The following is a 25434-nucleotide window of genomic DNA, read 5'->3' as shown; positions in this document are numbered from 1 at the left end:
GTTGGCACATAACATCAGCCACTTAAAAGGGAACAAAACCACAGGGGGTTTTACTGCAGGGCACTACCCCACACCCATACAGGTAGCCCAGCTGGGATGCTTCCAGAATAAGTCATTTAGGAGCTAAAGACTCATTTTCATGCGCTGTGAGGTTTTTACTTGCCTATAAAGTTAATGGGACCAAGCACAAGTAATTTTTATTTTTAAATATTTCATTGGATGATTTTAAAAGCCCAACACTGAATATTTCCAGCACTACTGTACACTTGAATAGTTTGACACAGGGAAAGAAATGTAAAAGGAGTTTTCTCTCAGACGTTTAAAGCTACGAACTCTTAGCATTTACTTTCTATCTGATTTTTCCTCAACAAAAATGTAGCCAGGAGGCAATTTTCAAATTAATATCCGCTTGCTTTCATGGAAAGTGTGTCTGAAGCTTGTTTTCCAAAATTTTCTCAGGAGCATTAGTTCCTTTGAGTTTATATAGCCCACATCTGCACAACATAGGTGCTGCTTTCAGGGCAATAGCAGGAAGATGACGCAGGCCTGAGTTACCCACCCGAAGCCATGAGTTTCATCAGTTCTCAGCAAACACCACAAACCGACCAAAGAGCTGCGATGCCCTCAAGGGAAGCCTGCAAGCAGGAAGAAATTCACCACTGAAGTTACTAATTCCTAATGATTTTCTCAGTCCTAATCAATATTTATTCAGATCTTATTCCTGATTAGGTGTTTAAATGGATTTCTTTGTTAATGTCACCAGGGAATGAACATTTTTTTTACTTTAGGTCAATTGAGGTTTTTTATGGACCAGCTAGAATAATATATAATCTGTTGATGTTCAGACACGCAGAAGAGGCTTATCCAAATACAACACACCAGCTCCCATTCCTTTCCGATTTCCAGTCCTATTATAAATAAAATGCAAGTACACGGCGTATTTCCCTACTGCCCAAATTAAGAAGTGGTACATCAGGAGGTTTTTGCATTAAAAGCACAGGATGCCTCCCCACACCCCCCAGCCCCTTGGTCCAGACAGCACCAAACAGTGGAAGGGGGTTTATTACCATGAACCCAGCACATCAAGTGGCATTAGGGTAACATCAAGAAACTCCCGTTCAGCCTTGACAGACCTTTGTGATCTCTGACCCTCGGTCATTAGGGGAGAAAGCCAACCCATTAACCCCCCTCATACACTCAGAGCAGTATCTCCATTACAAACAGCTATCAGGAGCCAAATAGGAGCTAATTACCCAGCACCAGCCCCCTCCTCCCTGCACCATCCTCCCCGTGATGGGAGACAAACCCTCCCGGAGGCAAAGCCACCATCAGAAGCCACGCCTCACTACTGTTTCAGGAGCTGATTTAAAGATGTGGATTTTGTGCTCATCATGTGGCAACATTCCTAGAAGATCATAGCTTCATCTGCTTGAAATCCATGGCTGACACTATGGTGTTTGCAGCAGTGACCAAGTCACACAGGGACAAGAACTGATTTTAGGAAATTTGGGTCACAGCTGCATGATCATTTCCCACTCCCTTCAGATATTTTCTGTTAAAGTTGTTACAAAGTGATTTGTACATTGGCTGTTCTTGGAAATATCTGCTGTACTTAGGAGCTGAGATGTCATTTCAGGTTCTCCATTATACATGAAGGAGAATTCAAACCCCAAGATAGCATCTAAATTGAAATATGCTACTATAAAAGCTAGCAAGAACTATCCAAGATACCCATCCAAAAAGCTTTCCCAGGCCTCTAACACTGGCCCAGACAAATATTTACATAATCATTCACATGGGTTTGTTTTAAATAAAGAACCTTTTATTATTATTATTATTGCTTTGACATCAACCATCTAATTAGAGGCCAATGACAGTTCTAAAAACCACTGTGAGTTCTCCCAGCAGCACTGACGAGAAGTGGTACTGAGTGACGGGCAGCACCGGAGCTGTCGCTGGCCTCCTGCTTTCCCAGGAAATCAGGAGAGGGGAAATTTTGCAGGAAAATCCTATATATTCCCAGGAAATCAGGAGAGGGGACTGCTGGGAAAAAGGACTATTGCCCTGCAGATGCGAGGGGATGGAGGAGGGATGGCTTCTGCCTCTGGCAGGCTGTTGGGAAAATGGCAAACTGATGGGCAAAGGGTCTCCTGGCACAAATAACGCCCACTCATGCCTTGTTTTTTCTCGGCTCTAACACCAACACTGTGCTGTGATGCTGGACTAGTCACCTTTATGCCTCTGCTTTACAGACTGGCTTTGGGGACTGGCCTTTCCCTGAATTCACACAAGCTACCTAGCAGAGCAGACCTCAGTTCTGAAGTATTGCTGTAGCATACAAATACAATATGGCTAGAAGTAATCTACTTACCACAGAAAGATCCAGATAAATGCATGCCAAGGCACTTATGGTGGTCTTTACGGTGAATAAAAGTGTGCAGGACCCAGTTTTAAGGTGAGGTTTCAAGTATACCGATGAAGCAGAAAGATAAGAAAACCCACTCCTGGCTAGCAAGAAGAAACAACCAAGAGATTTGTTCAGAGCCACCTCTTGCACACACTTCCAGATCACACCGATGGAGATCCCCAGGGCTTCCTGCACATGCAGGCAACTCAATCCTATTATTAAAACTGCCTCTTTCCACTGCTGGAACATAACGAAGCTCTGCCTCCAGGGACCGTGCTTCAACAGGGAGCACAGCAAAGGCAGGAGAGCCAGTGAGAGCAGAGCACGAGCTGCCGGAGTAACACATAGATGTGCTGGTCTGCAGCCTGTCTCCTCCAAGGCACCTTCCTTCTGGGCGTTTTTCTGGCTGTCCTTCATGCAGTAGCTGTAAAGGTCCCCATCAAACAAGGTCCTCCAGGTCTTCCCTACATGGCCACTTTTTCCTGGGGCCTGATTCGGGCACTCAGCTCACAAACTCACAAATCTGAGCAAATAGTGAAGTTCAGCACCTAAATCCCTTCATGCTCCTGACCCTCTGGAAATGACCTTCCCCTACTGACTTGTTTCAATGAGTTCCTGCAAGTCCATCCTCCAAGCCCTACCACCGCTTCAGCTGCTGGTTCCTAAGCCCCTTCCAACTTTGCCAAATCTTCTTGCCTCCTTCCTTAGGAGACAGGCTATTCCCATCACAGCCTTGCTCACAACACATGGGGAGGGAGCAGAGACCACGCTTGCTCCTGGGCACGACCCTCATTTTGCACGTGTAGCTCAGAGGTGTGATGGTCCATCTCGCCCCCACAAATGCTGCCACCTCATGCCACTAGCCTGTATCTAGCAAACCATGGCTGAAATACATAATCACTTGCTGAATCTTTTTCCTTCTCTTTTTCTCACAGTTTTATTGTGCTCCTGAGGCCGTTTGAGCTGGGATTCAAGTTACTGAAAGCAAGACAATCCATCAGAGCATGGCTGAGAAAGAATAGAAATGAAGCTATCTGGGGCCATAAAGCTAAGCTAGAACAGTAAGAAAAATTTCTCAGCCCTCCTATTGATCTTTCCACCCCCAGGACAGATGTGAAGAGAGGAAAAAGCCAGCAAATGCTGTATTTAGAAGCTGCTACCTTCACAATAAGGAGGCAGTGCCAAGACCCCAGTGCCTCATCACCAGTTGCTTGGTCAAAACAGAAGTCTCTGCAAGATGTTCCTGGGGAGCCCGATGGAAAGGTGACCCTCTATATTTGCATTTGCAGGGAGAACTTGAATGGCTGCAAATCCATTTAAACTCAAGCAAGAAAGCAATTAGTTCTGCCTCCTAGCAAAAAGGTAGATAAATAGCAAGTAACCATCCCACGAACCAGTCCCAAAGCACCAATAAAAATACATTAAAATATATTTTCCTCTACTGATTCCTTTGCAGCTAATGCATAGAAGCAACCGAAGATTTCCTTATGCAATATTCAGCTAGCGTGGTGACCAGTGTTGTACTTCTTTCTGTAGGTAAGAAAAGGGCTTTGTATTTCAGGAGCTCTATCTCCAGGGCATCTTTTCTCAGGCTGCAAGCTAAAGAACCTTGCAGCTGGGAAAAGTCAATTCCAGTCTCCAGCTTATTTTCCCTTGCCTGGAACTGGTTTGTGGCATGACCTCTTAACCGTACTTGGAGGTTTAAAGAGCTCAGTTGCAACTTTGATCAGTCAGGCCTGTAATATTTGCAGACTGCTATAATGATGCTTTTCATATCCTAATACATATATACTCCCAAGTTCTTTCAGGAAATTATACTTCTGGCTTCTTAACTGCAAGCAACTGAGATGACATTGAAAAAGGAGCTTGGCAGACAGATGAGGCACTTGGCACTGCCGCAGGGTGAGTACCACCGCGGGCGAAGACAGCCAGACCCTGGCAGCAGGAAGATGCTGAGCCCTTCAAACCGCCACTGCCTGCTCCTGACAGGCAGCTGGGCACATTTCTCATTCCCAGGCAGGAAAAATGAACAAAGCACCAAACAAGCAGGGCACCACAAGTGTGGCACGTGCACGCTCTTGGCAAAGGGAATGAGTGGGATGATCTTTCTTTCACGCTTCTGCAGAGCAACTTGGCCCACCCTTTGCGCATTCAGCAGCAATTCCCACCACATTTTATTTGCTCTGCCTTTCCAGTCATGGCAGTCTTCCCTTTCAGGCAGAAGAGGGAAGCCCAGCAAGATATTGTCCCTCTTCAATGCAGGTTCCCCCCTCCCAGGTTACCATTGAACTTGTTCTTCAGATTGCAGTCAGCGTAGCACCTTAAACCCAAGCGCATGGATTTTTGGGGAATTAGCAGGACAAACAATAAAGAAGGAAGACACATAGGGACTGTGGGTGTAAAGAGTAATGAGTCATCCAGGTCTGAGCTATTTCAGAGCTCTACCAGGGGTCAGACACAACAGCAAATATAAAACGAAGTCTTGGTGCTCCATTACGGAAAGATCAAAGAAAAATCGAGGCTCACTGCCAGGAGTAGTGAAATGCCATTTTAATCCCAAATACAGACTCTTCCTCATGTTTCAGGCTAAACCCAGGAAACAGATTAAAAAGATGCTGAAAGAATAATTTCACTGTAGGGCCACACTCCTGATGTCCCCCAACATAAAATGGTGCCAGGTTTGGAAAGGAATTCAGAATTTTGTCAAGGAACAAAATACTTCAAGTTGTTCTGAGTCCCCATGGCACAAGTCAGACAGCTATACAGAGTCACTACATTTAAAGCCAGTGGAGTGCACAAGAGCAACACCTTGATACACCAGCCACTAAAAGCCACTATTTTTTTGGTTTTGTTTTGATTTTTGCTAACACTGAAGAACCAGTTTCCATCAGACAGCTGAATTTTCTGAAGAGAAGCAACTGAACTCCAGCTTTGTAAATAAAACTGCATGGCAGAGCTGAAGTTTTTTGCAAAAGCGTAGCACAGCCATATGCTCCCCCCATAACTCTTCCAGGCCCTGTTCCCACTGAGGAACAGTATCTCACTTTCCTTTCAAATGATTCCAATATGTTCAGTGGCAATTTACTTAAGGTAAGTAATTGTATTATTAATATATATATATAATATACTAAGGTAAATATAAAATGGGAAAACTTGTCCCTAAGAGATGAGTAATCAAAAATTAAATTCATATCAGAACACAGCACAACAAGCATTCATTTACGTGATGTTGAGCAATGCAATCACAGCAAAAGAGACACCCAAGCAAGATTTAGCACTGCAACCCTGGGTACCTCCAGCAAAGTCAGTGCCCCAAGCTCCAAGGGTAAGGGACTTTGCTCCTGCACGAAGCCATGCAGCCCCTGAAAGCCATTTGGCTTCAAGTGATCCATCCAGCCCAGCTAGACTAAATGTAGATTGGTATTGATGTGTATTCTGCCTGTGTCTCTTAACTACAGTACCAGCAGAGCCCGCATCATTCTTACCCTTCCAAAAGGTGCAAAAATGCAGCAGGTGAAAAACAGATGAGTAAAAAGCAGCATAGAAATCAATGCCCTGACATATTAAGCATTGTAAACTGTTCTCTGTAGCATAAGACATTTACCCTGACAACATCCCCTTTATTTGTTTTAAAGGCTCACAACAATTCTTGTTAAATATATTTTCTGCCATTAGCATAAGCTAGTAATATAAGTGGCCTTGAGCAAGGTCACAGGATTCAGCGAGAGATGAAGGGACAGTTCATCTGCAGCTCTGAACGTCAGACCATGCTGACTTGACCAACCAATAAACTTCCCCTTAATCACCTATGTTATACATTAAATGTTAATTAAGCATGTGCTTTAAAAGCCTTACAACAGATTTTTTTCTGCCACTGCTATTCAGTCCCAAACACATCATAACATTTCCCCCAAGCACATGACGAGAACCTGCCTCGGATCCCAAGCCATTGAGCAGACCCTCCGTAACCATGTGTCGGTCACCCTGTGAGGATGGCTACTAACTTGCCCTGTTGCCCTTTATCAGTTTTTAACAAGGTCCCAGGCTGTTCTGAGCAACAAGCTCACCGGGCAGGAATCTGCTTGCACACAGTGTCCGCAAAAAGCAGCTGCTGGCCACCTCCATCCCCAGGCAGCCCCAAACGCCCAGCACCTCCCACACACACGCAGCCCTGGGTGGGGAATTTGTACTTGTTTGCTTCTTTCCATTTCATCAATGAAGATCTGGCAAGAAACACACCTGTTTTTTAGAGCAAAGCATGCTGGAAGCCACTTCTCACCATTGCAACACTCACCCTTCCTTCCCAACTCCATCCTCTATCCCCTGGGTGAGTTCATCCCATTTCAGCGCAGCTGCAAGCAGAATCAGCACTTCTATCCTCACAGTTAAAATGTTCCCTTATCTCCCTTGTTCTTCCCCATTTCTGCAGAGGGCATAGGGAAGAGACCCCCTTTCAGGCCCCTGATCTGCACAGCAGCAGAGCACTGTCTGTGACAAACTCACTTTCTGCTTCTTTCCCCTGAAGAAATTGTACAGCATCTCAAAGTGTTCTGGGTTGTTTTGGGGTTTTTTTTTGTTTGTTTTGTTTTGTTTTTTGTTTGTTTTTCTCTAGAAAGCACCATGGTTAAACTGCATGCAACACCGATCTCCTCTGCCAAGCACACCTTGCACTCAGAAATAAGTAAAAGCATCATCCTGGCAAAGGCATCAAAATGATAGAGGCCTTCAGGAGGGAAGGGACATACAGGGATGCTCTGGAAGGACAGCTGACTCAGATACATTTGGAAATATTGCCAGCCTACATCACCTCCACCCCACGTGGCAGCAGCCACCATTGGTACCAGCCCAAGGCAACAGCACAGGTGGCTGAAGAGTGGAAGACAGAGGATGACGCTGGACCTGCAGAGATGTTCTAAAGCAGCTGGCTGACAAGGCAAGCAGCAGTTCGGCTGGGGACCATAAAAGTAGCCAGGTGACTGAGGGATGCTGCATTCCAGGGTGGTCACCGAGAACAGAGCTGGAAGTGTTTTCTCAGATAAGTCTGTGCCTGTGTGATGGCCAGGGCTTTGATCAGCAGCAGAAGGGGGATTGATTAATGAGATATTGATGAGGTGGGAAAACAGCTCAGCTGTACATAACCAGGATACCACAGCAGATCCTCATGTGGTGTAAATAAGGATCACTCCACTGAAGTCCTACAGAAGTGGGTAATTCATTGCAGGGAATGATCCTTCTCCTACACATATAGAAACCACAGCCTCAGCACATGACAGTTGGCACATGAGAAGTTATCAGGTCCTTTGTTTGGACGTGATCCTTGAAAAGCAGCCAGCCAGGATGAATGAAGATGCCACTGAGTAAGAATATTTCAAATTCAAAGATGACAGCAGTATTAAAATACCCATGGAGGCAAGTATTTGAGGGAGTCACAAATAGCTGCCAGCTTTAGGCAAAAGCAGATGGAAAGATAATCCGAACTACAAGTGTGCAGTCCCATCCCAGGGGAGCTTTACAACACAAGCAGGAAATATTTGGGAAAGTTTGGAGCCTTGCAATTAAAGTTCCTTCCAACTTAATCCAAAGAGAGAAGACTTGTGTGAGCCAGCACAGCTGGGTATGCACAGGTAGAAAGGGAGCTGAAAAACTTTTCAAAAACTTTAGTCGCCGAGGTAAAAAGAAAGGGTCAAAGGAGAAAAATACAAGCAGGATCAAGTCTAATTAAAGGAGCAAAAATAAGTGACAGCTACAAAAAGGCAGGGGCTATTTTCATACAGAGCAAAGGGTCGCTGGCACATATTTGCCGAGCCCCAACACCCAGAAGGCAGGGAGAAAAAGAGGTCCTTTGTGAGAGGGATGGGGAAGGCATGGGAACGCAGGAGCCCTGGGGTAGCTCAGAGGCATTACTGTACTTAGCACAAAAGAGAGAAACAATAGAGGGCAAAAGGAGACGGGGCTGTTTATTTTTCCGGGTATGGTAGGCAAGGGAGGGCTCACGAATTGTCTTGGGAGAGACACTGGGAAAATTGGCCACTGAGGAAGAGAAAGTATCAGGCCCAGGTAACAGACAGAGAGGCACAAGGACCATGAGGTTAAGAATGGGGGAATTTCTAATCTAGGGATTAAATAAGATGTTTCCCTCAGGTAAACCGTAAACTGGCAATCTGCCTAAAGAACTGCTGCAAGGTATCTTCTGAAAAGTGGAACAAGGGTGTTTGAGAAATGCAAAGGATTATTAGCAGGTATTCTCTAAAAAATCCTTTACAAGAACACCCTCTCTTTTTATACAAGGCAAAATGCAGGGTGGAACACAAACACTTCAGCATACATGCACAGTCATTGTTTCTACAAAGCCTCTCGGCTCTGCCTCCCACCCAGGGGCTGCATGAAATACCGAGCAACTCCCCGGAGCTCTGCTGCATTCCCAGAACAAGGGTAGCCACGACGCAAACAGACCCCAGGAGTGAAACGGCAGCAACCAAGAACTACATTTTCTGTTATTGCTTGGATTTCAACAGGACTGTCCTGAGACTCACCCACCCCAGTTTCCCAAAGCGCCAAGAGCTCAGAGCTCTCATCCAGAGAGCTGTTCAGCTGAAATTGAGTCCTTCATTGCCCTAACTCGGGCACCCAAATCTAGTGTTAATCCCTGGAGCTCTGCCAGCATCTGACCACAGCAACTTCTCTACAACCCTGCTACAATTCCTATTCCCAAAGAGCCTAAGAACTTACCAAGACATCTTGCAAATAAAAACCCCACCAGCATCCTCTTGCAGATAAAGTAGAAGGGCAAGATTAAGAAGATTAAGGGTAGATTTAGAGCTCACTGGAGTGCAAGAGATGCAGGCATCCCGGCACTGCAGCCACAAGGAGGGCACCAGCAAGGCCCTTCCCAGGCAAGCTGCTGCATTCCTGCCGTGCGCAGCAGAGGAGAAATCCAAATGGGAACTAGATAACCCTTAGGGTCCCTTCCAACCCAACCCGCTCTATGATTCTTTCAGTCACCGAGCCATTCTTCCCCCAGAAGACATCTCTCCCTACCAAGGCCAAACCCAGCAATCCCCATGAAGGCACACAAAGGCTGGTCATCCTGCTGCAAATCCAGATCCATACATTGCTGAAGTCACATAGTTTGGTGATTGCATTTCGACTCCCGAAGGCTGTTTCTGCTACGGAACATGCAGCTTCACTCCACGCTGGTGAAATTGAGACAAATATCACTCCATCGCTTCAGTTCAAGTCTGGCTGTAATTAATTTCATTGAGTCTGACATTTGAAATAAATGAAGGAACATGCTTCCACCATCTGGAAAAGTGCATGCTGACACTTCCAATCATTTGTGCATCCACTCGTGAATGTGTGTAGGTAATGTCTGGTATTTTTACATATATAGAGAAAAGGTAAATGACAGATTAAGGCATCAATCCATGCAGACAAGTACAGCAGCCCAGCACCACTCATCATACAGATGAGCAAAAGGCACATTGAGTAGTGGAAGTGGCCAAATGTGGTAAGAAAAATATTTGGGAAACTGGAGACAAGGCAAATGCCAAGAAGAGTTATCAGTATATTTTGAGAAGACTGATTTATACACGGAGCATGCTTGATATTCTCTCCATCGCTAAAATAAGCAATATGTATAGTACTTTGTACTGGGGTATACATAATAGCTTAAAAGTAATCTGTGTACATTTTATAGGCCCTCATTTATTACTCGAAGGGAAGACAGAATTTTCACAGCTACAGGAAAAGAAATTTTGTCCTTACAAAAGTGCAGAGGTCACTTACAGTATGTTCCTCTTCCCTTCATTAACATGCCAAGATATCTTTTCCAGAGCAAGAAGGGAAGAGGCATTCCCTTTGATATTAAGACAGTCATCCTAGGAAATACAACAACAGCTATACAAGACTCAAACCCATGAGAGTTTGGAAAGGACTCTGCCCTTTACCAGTGCCAACCTGGCTGCTCCTGCCCACTCCTGCCAAAAGCATCTGGACGTGCACACAGGGAAGTTCCAGTTGCAAATCCATTGCTATATGCACAGATAGTAAAATAACTTCATATGAAAAACAGGACATTCATACTGTTAATTCAAAGCAGCCATAACCCCAGTGTAAGCATCGCTGAGCTTGGTGGCTTGAAACAGGAGTTTAACACTAACCAGGACCAAGCAGCCTGTATGAAAAGGCTCCACCAAGGCTGGAGCCACAGTGCACACAAGTCCTCCTTGTTCAGCCCTGCACTCTTGCTTCTGCAAACATCTAAAATAACCATACTGCAGGCCTCAGTACAAAGGCAAAGAGTTTCTGCTTCTCACACCCGTTAGTCCTTGGTGGAGCATTAGTTCCTCCAGTGGCAACTGCCTCCTCTCCAAGAGGCACTGACATCTGGCCGCACGGAGCAGCTCCTGCACCGCATCCATCCCTTCCTCCACTCACCCTGGGAGGCTTCGTACACGGTGAGACACGTCAGAGCGTGGCAAGGCAGAGCTGCTTTCAGGGCCGGGGGGTGCTCTGGGGCTGGGTGCAAGCCTCACCTGTGCCAAGTATGCCACTTCCAAAAGGCTGATCCATCACTTGGCAGATTACCAGGGGGCCAGATTAGGACTGTGGCTTGTCCAGAGCAGGTTGTTTCACCTCATGAGTTCTCCAGTGATTATTTCTCACTAGGCTTTCCTTCCTAGAAGAATTTTCCACATGCCTTATTTAATCCTGTGTCGACTGACATTACACAGGCATGACATACCTGCCTGCACTAACACTCCCCTCCGCTACTATTCATTGCTCACAAAAATGGAAAGAAAATTGTTGAAACTGATCCATTCCCCCAGATACATTTCCTGGGGCACATCTGTACCTTTCGGTCCTCAGCAGAACAGAACCCATTTCAGTTTCATAGAAGCTCCCCCTCGCCTCCCACATCTATTTTCAGCCTTTCCATTGACTAAAATTTCCTATAAGCTACTCCGAGGCTGGGCATTTCACCATCATCAGAAAAATAATCAACTTGACCCACAAGTCACAACAGGAGCAGGTATAGGGGGCCCCTATAGAAATAGAACCTGGAGAGATATATAGATATATATATAAATAGAACCTGTATATAGAAATCCCACCCAGGTTCTTCAGAGGCCACATAAGCTAAAGCAAAGAAGTGGCAGATTTCACACGCACCCCCAAAAGCAGATGTTTCAGTTTCATCCATAAAAAGCTTAGTCCCAGGCCACAAATTGGCCAGCTCTGCTCAAGCAGCAGAGACTCTGCTATTTCCAGGCTCACAGGAATGGTGCTCATTTTAGCAGCATGTCTGTTCGTTATTTGGGATGAGTGTCCCCAGGGCAAGGAGGGCCCCGGCTTGTCTGGCCAAGGCTTTGGAGAAAGGAGCTGCAGGCAGAGAAGCACGCTGGTTTACTCGGTTACTCTAAATGTGCAGAACATCTTTAACTGATGTTCTGACTCCGAGAGTTTCAGAGCATCTCTAAGTTTATTGGTGTGAAATCTTAAGTACCTTCCAATGAGGAACTCAAAGTTCTTCACAGACACTTCCACACCCAAAACAAGCTCCACTTTTGGTTCTGGTTCATATTCCGTAGGAAAAATCTCAACCAGCTTGGTGTTATCCAAGCCTATTCCCCATTGCCACAAGAAATCACACTGCATTTTCCTAGGCTGAATCCCAACCGCTACGTAAAATGCTCCATAAACTGCCAAAAAACCACAGGCCTGTGGGCAACAAAGGCAAGTCAAAAGCAGTAGTAGAAAAGAGACGAAGGGTTGGTTTGGAATTTAGGCTTGACGATGCTATGCAACTTCACTGCCTAAATTCCCAAGGTCCACAGGAGCCGGGTCCCAGCCCGCATCCTCTCGGCAGCTCCACGTGGACAGACTCTTGCAACAGCGCAGTGCTGCAAGAGCTGGACACGCAGCCAAGCAGCAAAACCCCTGCATCTGCCCCACCACAGGGCCTTGGGCCAAGGCAAAACTCAGCGTGTAAGTGCCAAAGGGTCGGACCAAACCTCCTGGCTCACACACAGGGATGCTTTCCCCCTTGGTGCACTGGAATTCCCTAAGCAGGGGCTGTGGCTCCGTTCAGAGGCTGGATACAAAGCACTGCATCCAGCATCCTTGGGCGCTGCTGTGTGCCAAAGGTCGCCGGGCTTCTCACCACGCTTCCCCATGCACTGGGGGAGCAAAGGGCTGATCCTGCCCTGCGAAGTGCTCACGGGGACCATCCGAGAGTCAGACCCTGCTGCGGGAATGTGTCTGTGGCTGGGAAAGAAAAGGATGGTGAGACACTGCAGAGGACTTCACCCTCCGTGCCGGCCCTGGCAGAAGGGTTAAGCATGCCTGCTGCCTTTTCTATACATAGTCTTGTAAGACAATAGCCTCCAGCACATAAAGTCTTCACTGCTTCCTGATATAGCTCTTTAATTACAGAGCACTGGGAAAATTGATGGTTCCAGAACAGATACGGCCCTTATTGTTTTCTTCTGTTTTGCATCCTGCAGGGAATCAGGACTGAAATTTAAAAACAAAAAAGCTATAGTCCATTAATAAGCACTGGGGTCTGTTTGCTTCTCCTCTCGGTCCCTGCTCCTGAGGTCAGCAAGGAAAGCATCCAACAGATGCAGAAAGACAGATTGTTTTAATTTAAACATTTGAGAGAGGCAGAGTGAGGGACTTTCTCCCGAAGTGTACAAGACGTGATAATATGCCTCTCCCGATCCCTGCAAACCCTTGCGAGAGAACATTCCTAGCAGTTTTCCTGTATGAGCACTCACCAGCGAGTGCCAAAGGCAGTGACCAGGAAGAAAGCCGCTGCTTCTTCCCACCCTCACGACGCTTTTGGAGCACAGAAACGATGAGGCGATTCTTACTGATCTGCCCTCCCTGTTACAAAAAGCAGAATACCCAAGGGGATCAAGAGAAAAACATCGGCCTCAACAAGAAAAGCATCTGCAGCCACAGGGCTCCAGGCAAGCAGTTCTTATCCTTCAAGGAATCAACAGCTTTCCAAGATGAGACACTGAGCAGCCCATGGGCAGAGAACAGATGCTGTACTCTGGGGATGGACAGCCTCGTATCTTCCAGGGAGAACCCTCCAGGGGCACGTCCAGCGTGGCTCCTGCCCTGCAGCAGGCTCCTCCTGCACGCTGGCTCTCACCGAGTCACACGCCAGCAAGCACAGAGCAGCTCTACTGGCCCCAGGCATCTCAGATGCTGCCAGAAGCTATCCCCTGCCTATCAGCAGCCAAACGCACCTACCACCCACCTCATCCATCTGCAGAAATCTTTAACTTCCATGCAATACCACCACAAGGGTTATAGTCCCAATGCTTCACCACACAAACCAGGCACAGTCCTCCCACACATGAGCTACAAGCCATCAACTCCTGCCTTACTACAGCCCTCAGTCAGCATCATATGCTATTGCATCACTAGCAAATGACTCCCAGTTCCCAGCCATTTGAGATCAAATGGAATTTGTGCTGAATTTTCAGCCACCTTGGATCAAAGCTAAACTGGCAAATTCATTTTGAAGTTGTTTACGGAAATGATCTTGCATTAGATGGGCAAGAGGAACAGTTGGCTTAATTTTCTACCAAAGGTGTATTTTGATGGAGGAGGATAAATCAAAACTCTTAAATTCTTAAAAGCTTTAGTTATTTTTGGAGGAATATCTGTTTTACACCGGAGAAGTGACCTCAGAACAGGAAAAATCCAATGGCTAGAAATCAAAAACGTAAATATTTTTATGTAACATCTCTCAGGATCCAAGTTCTGCCAAACCACCAAAGTGGTGCTAGACAATACGCAGGGGTGTCTGCCACAGCACAGCACCATCTCAAATGAACTGTGGATGTTTCCTTTCCAGGACAGTGAAATGCAATTAGACAAAATGCTAATCACCCCAAAGGAGGGTATTTCAGCCATGTGCAAAAGGAAACCCACAGGCACAGGAGCCCGTGACTTAAAGAAACTCTACCCCATTTAAAAAAAAAACAAAAAAACACCAAACAAAAACACACACAACAAAAAAACAACCCAAACATTAACAACTTCTGAACTGGCTTCTATTTTCTGGCCTCCTGGCCACCACTGCTGTTTTATTGAAGTTACCCCAGCAGTATCAATTAAAGGAAAACTCCGACCAGGTCCCCATCCTATCCCACCCACTTGGCATCAGCCCATCCACAGCTCACCACTCCCCCTTCCACACGTGCGACCCACGAGCCACATTTCTGTTTTCAGCACTCTGCCAGTGTGGTTAACCAGCTGCCTGGGGCTTGTCAAATGAAGCTTTTGGGCAGGAAATTAAAAAAGCTTAATTTACCGCTGGGCATTTACTAGGGCCAAGGCAAGGGATGGGCCCCTGCGTACCTCCAGGCACGCTGTAGCTCACAGATGCCACCACCCTGCTCCAGCGCTGCAGCTCTGTCCCCTGGGATGGTGCAGGAACCGAGCTATGGCCTTGCTGACACCCGTTGCTCAAGGTGCACACATTTCCTCACCAACATTTCAAGAGGTAATACCGTCCCACCAAAGCACTTTCGTAACACTAATAACCCTCGCTCTAAGTCTTGGAGGAAAGCAGCCTGGCTGAGTATTGGGGCTCTACACATCAGTCTGGAGGTGGCCTTTTCTTCTGGGTACCACTGGGTGTATAAAGCTGAGCACAAGAGCTTACTAATACTGCAGGCTCCAGCTGTTTGTTTTGCAAAAGAGCAGCAATGAGTCCCATGCTTCCAGACCATCACCTTGAGTTTCTGCACACAGCCTACATCAGCCTTTGGAGCCCCCGGCCACTGCAGCTGCCGAACCCCATCTCCAGCCCCTCACTCACTTGTAGGTGCTTCAACACTTCAGCAGATCTCAGCTGAGATTCACTCTTGTAACTCCCTGAAAGTACAGTGAAACGGAGCTGTTTGGCACCAGCTGAAACACCTCACTTGGAAGCTCCTTTTTTTCCATTTCTTCTGAGCAGAATGACACTTGTATTCACAGTGACTCATCTCCTTGACCTTTCTATTCACTTTTAATGGTGCAAGCTGGAAATAAGGGCATACAAACAATGCATTCATTATTCAGCTGGTGAACTGCAGCCCTCAGACCAAATCTCTACCCTGCAGCAGACAAGAGCAGAGTAGATATTCCAGCACATCTAGGATGAGCCCGCTCAAAGACCATACAAACCACTAACTTTGTATTCGAGGGGTGCAGCTGAATGAGCTGCACCAAAAATCACTGTGTACAATGCTGCAGGAGTACGAAAGATCCTGGGAATCTGGCAGTGTCATCTCCAGGAATTCAGCTGCAGTGAATTCTTACTAAAGTATTGTCTTGGAAACAAAAAAGGGGGTGGAGGGAGGAACAGCAGAGGTCTCCATGAGGATACATGAGCTCAGCCAACGAACAGCTCTTCCTATATATCCATACTCAAAAAATAGAAACTCCAGCTGACGTGCAAATGAAACTCTAAATCTGGCCACTAAAACTGCCTGACAGTCCCTTCAAGCAGGAACTCCAGCAGACCCCTTCGTGACCTCTCTTCTCTTTAGGAGTTTTCCCCCCCATCAACTTCTTACAACACTTCCAGCAGAGCTGCAAACTCCCCCATCTTTGCAAGTTACAGCAGCGAAGCGCAGAAAAACAAGGAAGGAAAAGGGCTTTCAACAGTTTGCTTAAAAAGCTGTGCCAGGGGAAAACTTACTGCTTTTTATTTATTCTGAAAGAATTAGCATCTCCCTGGCTGCAGATGCAGAGCTTGGTCCAGGCAGGGATGGCATACAGGGTCATCCCCAGCTGACAGTAAGATCTGATGCATCTAAGCTTGGCAGATCATTCAGGTCTTCAGCAAGCTGCTGCTTCCCAAGGAGAACAAAAGCCCCCACCCCCAAAGGTGACCCTCAGCCCTCATAAGAAAACAGGGTGCCTAGCTCCTTCGGGTGACACCTGGACACTGCTGAGGCTAATGGAAAGCTGCCCCTGAGCACAGGAAGAATGGGGTTTGGTCTTCAAATGTTTCTCCAGTGACCCTAGAGCAGCAGGGCTGAGCACCCCAGGAATACAGCATCAGGCATAGGAGACATCTCAAGGAATCAAACCCACCCTGTCAGGATGAACGCACTTAGCCCACAGCCTGCGGCAGAACACTCCTCAACAAAATACCCAGGAATTACTTTCTCACATCAGCAAAACTGTTGAGTTTCGCCACCCCAAAGCCAGCTAACAGACGGACTGACAGCAGCTTACCTGGCCTCCTCTTCCTGCCCACAGCACAGGCTTCACATGCAAAACCCCACAGGGATATCCAGCACCCTGCTTCCATCGCCATCCCTCCACTTTCCAAAGAGTTTTTCCCCCCCCAGTAAACTGAAGCATGTGGATGCCCCAAGAGATCTGCAGGCTTTGGATTTCATGTATAAAACCAATTCTTCAAAGCGTTCCGAAAACAGTCAATAGAACAGCATAGTGGTCTGTATTGTAACCTACACTACCAATCTGCAAGGAATCTGCCCAAATCTAAAGAAAAACTCCAAATAACCTCCTGGATTTGCAATGTGAGGCACTACTGTTGCTAGACAGGAAAACACCATCCCAGAGAGGAAAAGTATTTTTAAAGTAGAAAACTCCTAGACCACAACCACTAACACAACCTGAGGCACAGGGATGAAAAGGAACTCTTAGAAGGCTCCAGTGCTTGAAAATATATGTTGTTGGTGTATCAGCATCAAACATGTATTAAAGCAACACCTCAATACCAGGTTCCATATGGGGAGACAGGATCAGGCCCCAGGGCACAGGAGACAGACTTGCCTAAGGGCTGGGAGAAAGTCTGCAGAGGTTAGGAGTGTGCACAGAGGTAGCTCATCCCATTCATTCGATCCCCAAACGATCCTTTTTCTCTCCAGCTTATTACACAATCTTGAAGGAAAACTCCAGCATTGTAAAAGCATTAATACCATTTTCATAGTTTCAAACGTCTCTCAACATTCTGAAAGCTTCCAGATGATGCTAAGAATCCTGTTGCTTCTGGAGAAAAAGAGCCCAGACTCAGAGCAACCAACCTCAAAAATGCCTTTTGTGTAGCTCCTTCATTTATTTATTTTAGTTCTAAAGACTTTCCAGACACGTCCACAGAGAAACCACGACATCATTTGGATGGCTCACTCAGTGCTAGGCTTCGTTTCAAGAGCCTTAAAACTTGCCAAGAGTAACCCAGTGGCTAATTGTACCATGTTGCCAACCTAAGATTTTTCCATATAACATTAGATTTCAACAAAATTTTTCCATTCTTTCATGTCTCAATTTTTTTCCTGGTTTTGCTCGTTGTTCCCATACTGTTGTTTTTTCTTTGCTTCACACAAAGGTTTATTTTATTTTTAAGAAAAAAACACCAGCTTACAATCTCAGTACCTATCACATAAGCTCCAGTCTAGCTCCTAAGAATAGAATCTTTGATACACAGCAAGGCTTGGCTGCAACTGGAGAAGACTGTCCCAGGAACCTTCCTCATGCAAGCTAGGAAGGCAAAGAAGAGGGAATGCACTGCCTAGATTGGCAACAGCCAAAGGTTTAAGCAGGTAACAGGCAAAAAACAGGAGGCAGGAAAAAAATATCTTGAGGATCTGAAGACTGCATTCAGCTTGCCTTGGTCAAGGATTTCCACCCACAGCCAAAGAACCAAGCTGCTAGCTCAGGACACCACTGCTGATGCTCAGCCAAAGGGGGACAGCCAAACTCGGTAATGGAACTGTTTCCTGATACAGATGCGAGGCTGCCTTCTCAAGAAAGCACAAGACAGTGTCCACCTGGAAGGGTTTCCCTTCCCAAAAATCTCCCAAAACCTCCCCAGCAAGCCACCATGCCATTAGCAGGGAATAAAAACCTAACCAACATCTTCAGACTGCTATTCCTGACAGCTCTGCAATAGCTGCACTCCGAAGGGGCCAAAACCAGAGATAAATCCAAATAAAAGTAAGAAGAGCCCAAAAAGGCACTGAGCAGTCCCAATCCAGAACACAACCAAGCACCATGAAACTTCCATGCTTCAGTAGAACGAGAGCTTTTGGTTACACCAGCCCTCCCTTGGGGCTCCCCAGCACATCAGTTGATCCAAGGGGGACCCCCTTTTGTGGGGACAGGGTCTCTCCCAGCACAATGCCAGTACCGGGCCCTACTGCTTATATCAAACACGCTTGCTGTATAGCCAAGACAGATGGCTGTGCTCCGCACTGAGAAGTTAAAAGTCAAGGACCTATAAAGGTAGTGCAGGGAAACTGGTGAAGGTTATCAGGTTATCCAGCTGAACTCCAGAAGCGGCATAAATCACAGGCGCACCCACCTCTGACACAGACTTTTACTTTGGGACAAATCCTGCAGAACTTAAATTTGACCCAGCTCCAGCAGATGACTGTTTAAAGCCTCAGCATTCCCAAAATATCCTCAGCAGTAGCAATATCGGAGACTTGCAGCACAGTCAGGGCTTTCCTAAGTATGAGTAGAGCCTACGCTGGATAAAAAGTGCAGAACAGGGAGTGGAAGAAGTCTTCCTCTACATGAAAAGAAGTCTGGGAAGAGGTATGTTTTGTGGTTCCTTCCTGGTTTACTTCCCAGACAATTCTTCTCTTTTCAAACAGCAGTTTCCATTTACCAAACCTACATACTGAAGAGTTATACTCAAGTCTTCAACAGAACCCAAACAATGTTTTAAACCTTTCTCTGCAGCATAATTCATTTTATGAAATGATAGCTGCATCCTGAGGATAGGACTCCTGCTAAACAAACCAGGCAAGAGCATACGTGGGCGAGTGTGTACATACATGATGAAGTGCCAAATTTATACTTGTAACGCAGCAGGGATTTCCCCCTTCTTAGGGGCTGCTGCACTTCAAAGTCAATTCACGCGACAGCAGAGCATGAGCTCCGAATGGAATCGCTCTTCCCAAATCATCCTGGACCTGGGTACCTCCACCCCAAACCATGCCATACGCAGACTGTCTTAATGCCAGCGGCCACCAGCAAGGGCCCTAACATGACCCTTTGGAAGTCCTTTAAGGCCAAACAGCCCCCACCTGCACCATTTGTTTGAACAAAGTGCTGGACCCATCTCCACACCCGAGGCGTTTGCTGCCAGCCAACAACTGCCGGGCTCAGCTGCCCGCTTTTCCCAGGTCCCACCGCTCTCCAGACATAGCCACAAGCAACCACACAAACACATAAATAGTAAAAGCATCAATCACCATGGTGATACCTTCATTTGAGAACTTTTCTTTTTTCTTTTTGTTTTACATACACCATTTCCCCAAGGACCTGCTGGTCTGCGCCCCCCCTCCCCCCCTTCATTACCCCTTGTAGATTTGCTGGGCCAGAAAGCCCCTAATCCTCAATCTGCTCGTGGGGAAGCGTTCACAGCAGTATTGCTCTGTGCCGTCTTCCCAAGCGTAGACTTTCACGTTCACAAAGAGTGACTGGCATCCATCCTCCACCTGCTTTGGGAAGGGCAAGATTTGCGGTGCAGCCCCAGCATCCAGATAGCATGGGGAGAGAGAGCGCACAGGGAGCACGTCCGAAAGTCAGGGCATAAGACAAAAAGCTAAGAAAAGTAATTGTTGAAAAGACATAATTGCTAATTCGTTTTACCTCCACAGAAGAGAAAAACTCAGAACTGAAGAGCAGTTTCCTGGAAAGTACTCCCACAGATTTACTTCTGAAGTCCAGACAAAACTCAGATTACCTAAAACGCATCTACAAATGGTACTTCACACAAATGCCTCTGCGTTACTGGCATGTGCCAAAGCAGCGCCTTCTGCTTCTCAGCATCTGTCGCAACGCTTTGTTTCATCTTTGAGATCAGATCAGTAATTCAAAGCAGTTGTGAGAACACACACTCTAAGCCTGTGCCCTGAAACCAGGCTGCAGGACAGACAGGGAAACTTTGAATCACCAAAGCAGGGATGGACAGGCAGCACCAGACCACATCTTCAGTGTCTGAAGAAAAGCAACTGGGTACGTGCTACAGAGGGTTATAGGACACCTACGTGCCATTAAGGGTCCGGGCCTCTGGGACAGTGGCAAAGATTTTCATGTTGGAGTTCTGAGAAAAAGAAAAGGTGCTAGAGAATTAAAACTTTTATGTTGAACATAGTCTACAGCACAGCTGCTGGTGCCATACACAGAGAAATGGCACTCTGTCTTTTCTTGGGAGCTACCAGTAGGCTACACCCAGTTGAATAAGGCTCACACCTCCGCATCTGCATCACCCTCCCACAGCAAGAGGTGGGAGATCAAAGCAGGAGCCCCATCACCGAGTTACACCCCAAAGGCTTCTGACAGATGTTGATACAACCCCTGCAACACTGTGATCTGACTGCAAGTCACCACATACAGATCTCAGGTTGGAAAGGACCCATTAGGATCAGAGTCCAACTCCCTGCTCCTCGCAGGACTACCTAAAAATAAACCATATGACCAGGGACATCATCCAGATGCTCCTGGGACTCTGACGGGCTTGGTGCTGTGACCACCTCCCTGGAGAGCCTGATCCAGTCCCTGGCCACCTGCAGTGCGGAGCCTTTCCTAACGTCCAGTCTAAGCCTCCGACACAGCTTCATTCCATTTCCTTGTGTCCTGCCCCTGGGGAGACAGGAACCTACTAGTTACGAGTTGCTCTAGATTTCAAAAAGGAATGAACCTGATAAGTCCATCTCTGACAACGAAGCGTAAGGGGCAGGGACAGTACCCATATAAAATAAGGATGCACATCCCCTTGATGGTACCTATTTGTTCTGGGGCAGACCATGTCTGCAAGCAGCAGGAGTAACACCAAGCCAGTTTTGTTCATTGGGTTCAAAGAGGTTGTATACGTGAGGATCCAGCATTACAGACCTTTTTTATTGGTAAAAAGAAGTTGTATATGTGAAGGATGCTGCGTTACAGACCTGAGCGAGCAACGCCAGCGGGCGAGTCCACACTTTTGTCCCTCTTTGTACGCCAAGAATTAACAACTCTTCAGCAGGTTTTTGCCTTAGAGCTACCCCTAAAGACCAGAGATGAAATGGAATTTCTTCAATCCTCAGTAAGCGATTGCCCAGGCAACACTGTGATGCTTCAGAGTGAAGAGCTAAAATTCCCATCAGCTTTGGTGGGAGCCATCTTGTTGGCCGCGACTCTGAAACCAGCTCCCGCATCCAGCATGGCTACAGCACCGCAGGGCAGCGAGCGCAGGAGCAGCCTTCAAAAACCAACTCGAAGGGAAGGGTCAGCAAAGTTTCCCTCTTGACCCCAGCTTACATGGGAGAATAATATATTACCTCAGCTGAATGCCTCTGCTGCGTCCCCTGGCCGGGGCATGTTCAACAGCTGGGTGCTTTTAAGTTAAAGCCCTGTTCCAATCTGGCAATTCATTGACAGCACAATCCAGGTTTTACACTGGAAATCAGATGTGCCACCAATTCCAGACTTATAAAGTCATATTTCTTCTTGTAAAACAATATCAACACTTTTGATTGGCAAAATATTAAACAAAACACTTCTAACTGGCTGGATAAAGATTATTTTTTTTTAGTTCACTCTAGATGACTGGGGAAGAGCCAAGCAGAAAAGCAACAGATGGTAACAGGATACTTCATAATTTCCAGCATTTTTATTTCTTTTAAAGGGCACGCCATGTATTCTTATTACACTTTTCTTTGCCACTAAAGGAAACTGCTGCTTCCAAAAATTTTCACCCAGAAACCTGATTTAATTTTATAGGGATTTGTAAAAGCAGAGGCAGATTCCAACTTTGTCTGTGGGTTAGATTTTTGTGTGACATCATCTGTTAAGATATGGGAAAATCTGAGCTGGAAGGGCAGTGTTCAGAGGCAGTTCAGTTCGTGTTGCCTTCAACATTTTTCTCTATATTTTTCTGGAAACCCTCTCTGCAAGGTGTCTTCCCCCTTCCTTTGGAGCCACCTGATAAATTGCTGTTTAAGATTACAGAGAGGATTCACCTCTCCATACAGAGAAGCCATCTAAAATGAAACAGAAACAAGCAATCTGAGCTGAAATAAAACCAAAGAGAACTTGGAAAGATTAAAAAAAAAAAAGAGCGATAAAGAGCATTAGTCAATGCCATCAGCAGTCCCAATCTGACTCCTCCCTCATCCAAATTATTTGATGTCCCATTAAAAGGCTCATTAGGAAAACTCTGAGCTTTTCATTGCAAGAGGCATTACTTGGAGCTGCATATTGGCCCTACAACAACTCTCAAGCCACGCACCACAGCTTCGCTCCAGCCAGCCCTCTGCTTCCCACCGCTGCGGCGAGACCAAAAAGTTTTAGTAAAGTTCCTAGGTGCCACTAAAAGGAGCTGGGTCTTCTGTCAAAGCTGGCTGAAGGATATTCACCAACAGGCAAAATGCCTACGGATGCTCTAAAACCATTAAACCGTTCACATAGACAGAAAAAGGAAATTTTTTTCATCTTTGCCTTGAAACTGAACTGGTAGCAATTCGTTTTCAACTAACACAAAGTAACAGAGCACCCTGACAAGCTGGCTGGGCAAAAGGGGAACTCGGAATGAGCTAGGATCACTCCTAGATAGAAGAGTTCTTCTAGTCACAGAACTCCGAACAGTCCCTTACTTTCACAGTACAGCAAAACTCTTGTGGTAGCTCCGACCACCGTTAGTTTTTCCCACAGTGATGTTCTAGAGGCATTTTATTCATTGACTAGCAACTAATTTTCCATCTTGCTCAGACTTTGCAAGCAAGCCATTAATGAAAGCATTCCTCATACGCCCACCTTTTCTTCCTTAAGGTCATTTAACAACCTCGAAATTATAATTTCAGGCAATCACACTGCTATATACAGAATCCCACACGTGTTTGTCCTGGTAACACACAAACCACCCTGCAAACACCGCTTCCTAGAAAAAAATACCCAGAACACACAAAAATTCAGCATGAAAGTTGAATCCCAGGCAGCTCAGCTCTTCGGGGCACTTCTCCGTTTCTCGAGTTACCCTGCAGAACTCAGTTTAACTTTTCCCATTTCAAAAATCAGCATCGCCAACAAACCGCTTTGCATTTCCCCCCCTTGAAATACAACATCAAAAGCCCTCAAAGAGCCGATGCCTCCAAGTGTCTGCTCCATACTCAAGGAAACACTGGGAAAACACAGGGAAAACTTTTCCAGCAGACCTCCCGGTCTCCATCTGCCCTGCTCTGGCATTGCACAGCCCACCCGGGGAAGGCAGACATTTGGAAAGCAGAGCTCTCCAAACCCGCTCTGCAAACCCAAAGCGGCCAATTAGTGAAATAAAAGTATTTAGCCTCGCTCCTGTATGATTGTAAAATTTGAAAACAAAAAAAAAAAGGCATTCCAGGATTTTTCTGGCTGCATGTCTAGTGCTGTTGCACATCTGGTACTTCACAGACTTTCCTTTTGCAACGCTCCAGGATTTTAGGGAGAAATCCTGGTTTACTGGGGCTGGGGAGACTGGGGGGGTGGGGGTGGTGTGTGTGGGGGGGTGTGTGTGCAGAGTGAGCCTTGGGGTCCTGAGCAGAAGCGGCTGCAAAAAGCTTTTGTGTAGCGAGATCTGCCGCTTTGATGCAGAGGGAACAGATTCCTGCAGATTCCTGCTGGACAAAAAAAGTTTCTTCTCCTCAAGGAGGAGGAACTGCGCAAGGCGAGAGGTTTCCAGTTGCCTAAATATACATTCGCAGATATATCCACGTAGATATATAAAGACCTAGAGCCTCCAGAAACCCATCCTGACTTTTGCTCCAGAAAAAAAGAGCCCAGCAACAGGCAGCTCTGCTCTAAGAAAAGCGAATAAACTATTGTTTTAGGGTTTTTTCCCCCTTTTACGGGCCCCCTGACAAACGGCATTCGGAGACTCGGGCAGCTAAAGGAGGCTGGGTGAGGTTTGGGTTTTGTGGGGTTTTTTTCCTTTTTTTTTTCTTTTTTTTCTCCTCCTTTCTTTTATATTTTTTCTTTTGTCTTTTTTTCTTTTTTTTTTTTCTTCTTTTTTTCCTTTTTTTTTTCCCCCGGAATGCACTGAGCAAGGGAAGGCAGCTGCCTTGCCCCGCACAACAGCCCGCTCGCCCTCCCCGCTGCCACCCGCCTCCCCGCCATCGTCCCGGGGATGGGGTGGGGGGCCCGGGGGGTCCCTTACCTGCCCGGCCGAGGGACAGGGCACCCAGCAGCACCAGGGCAGCGGGTACCCACCAGCTCCGTATCCAACTGCGCCTTTTCCACCGCGTGTGCGTATCCATGGTCCACAAAAAACGGGGCACCAGCTCGGGACAACTCGGGGGGAAAGGGTGAAAAAAAAATAATATATACAAGCGAAGAAAAACCGCTCAGACCCCCCCGCCAGCCCCCCCCGGAGAGCAGCCGCTTTTTATAAAGCCATGGGGCGGGCGGAGGGCTGTGGGGGGCTCCGCCGCGCTCACTCCCGGCCCCTGCCTGCTCCTGCAGCGCAAAACTTTTCTTTCTCTCCCCCCACCCCCCTTTTTTTCCTCCTTCTTTTAAACCCAAGGGCAGAGTTTGTCAATCCCGGAGCCGCGCAGCAAATCAGGGCCGGGCGGAGCGGCCCCAGCCCGGCCCCCGGCCCGCCCCGGCCCCGCGGCAAGTTCGAACGCTGCGGGGCTGCCCCGCACCCGGCCCGCGGCTACGGGCACCAGCCGCACTCGTCCGTCCCTTCCCCTCCTCCCAGCCCCCTGCTCTTCCCGACCCCCCCGGGAATAGGGCCTGGGGCTGGCGGAAGCATGGAAAGTGCAGGGATTTTTTTTTTTTTTTTTTTGGGGGGGGGGGGGAGGGGGAAATAGAAAAAAAAAAAATTGAAAGAGGCCACCGCCTCAAAACGTGAGTGCAAAGGGTAAAAGTGCAAACAGGAAGGAGTGGGAGGGGAAGGTGGCATCCCCCCTCCAGGCTAGCCAGGCACTGGGGTGGCAAAACCCTCTGGCCAGCCAGCAAGGGGGCAGCTGGGGGTGTGTGTGGGGGGGGGGTGTGTGTGTGTGTGTGCTTCGGGACATGGTTTA

The 25434-nt window shown here is 47.0% G+C and overlaps 1 protein-coding gene across 3 annotated transcripts in view; it reads right to left on the bottom strand.

The window, feature by feature from the left end:
- Nucleotides 1-24915, bottom strand: part of COL5A1 (collagen type V alpha 1 chain) — a 160401-nt gene extending 135486 nt beyond the window's left edge. For 2 of the 3 annotated variants that reach the window (XM_055720342.1, XM_055720343.1), the window contains exon 1: nucleotides 24567-24914. In XM_055720342.1, coding sequence (XP_055576317.1) covers nucleotides 24567-24666 — 100 coding nt within the window. In that variant the 5' untranslated portion in view covers nucleotides 24667-24914. Of the gene's footprint in view, nucleotides 1-24566 lie in introns of all 3 variants that reach the window. The other variant, XM_055720341.1, reaches the window with a different exon arrangement.
- Nucleotides 24916-25434: the final 519 nt, after the last annotated feature.

The sequence above is a fragment of the Falco cherrug genome, chromosome 9 (assembly GCF_023634085.1).
Source record: "Falco cherrug isolate bFalChe1 chromosome 9, bFalChe1.pri, whole genome shotgun sequence".
In the NCBI taxonomy this organism is placed as follows: domain Eukaryota; kingdom Metazoa; phylum Chordata; class Aves; order Falconiformes; family Falconidae; genus Falco; species Falco cherrug.
This window is presented reverse-complemented; position numbering and strand designations above follow the sequence as displayed.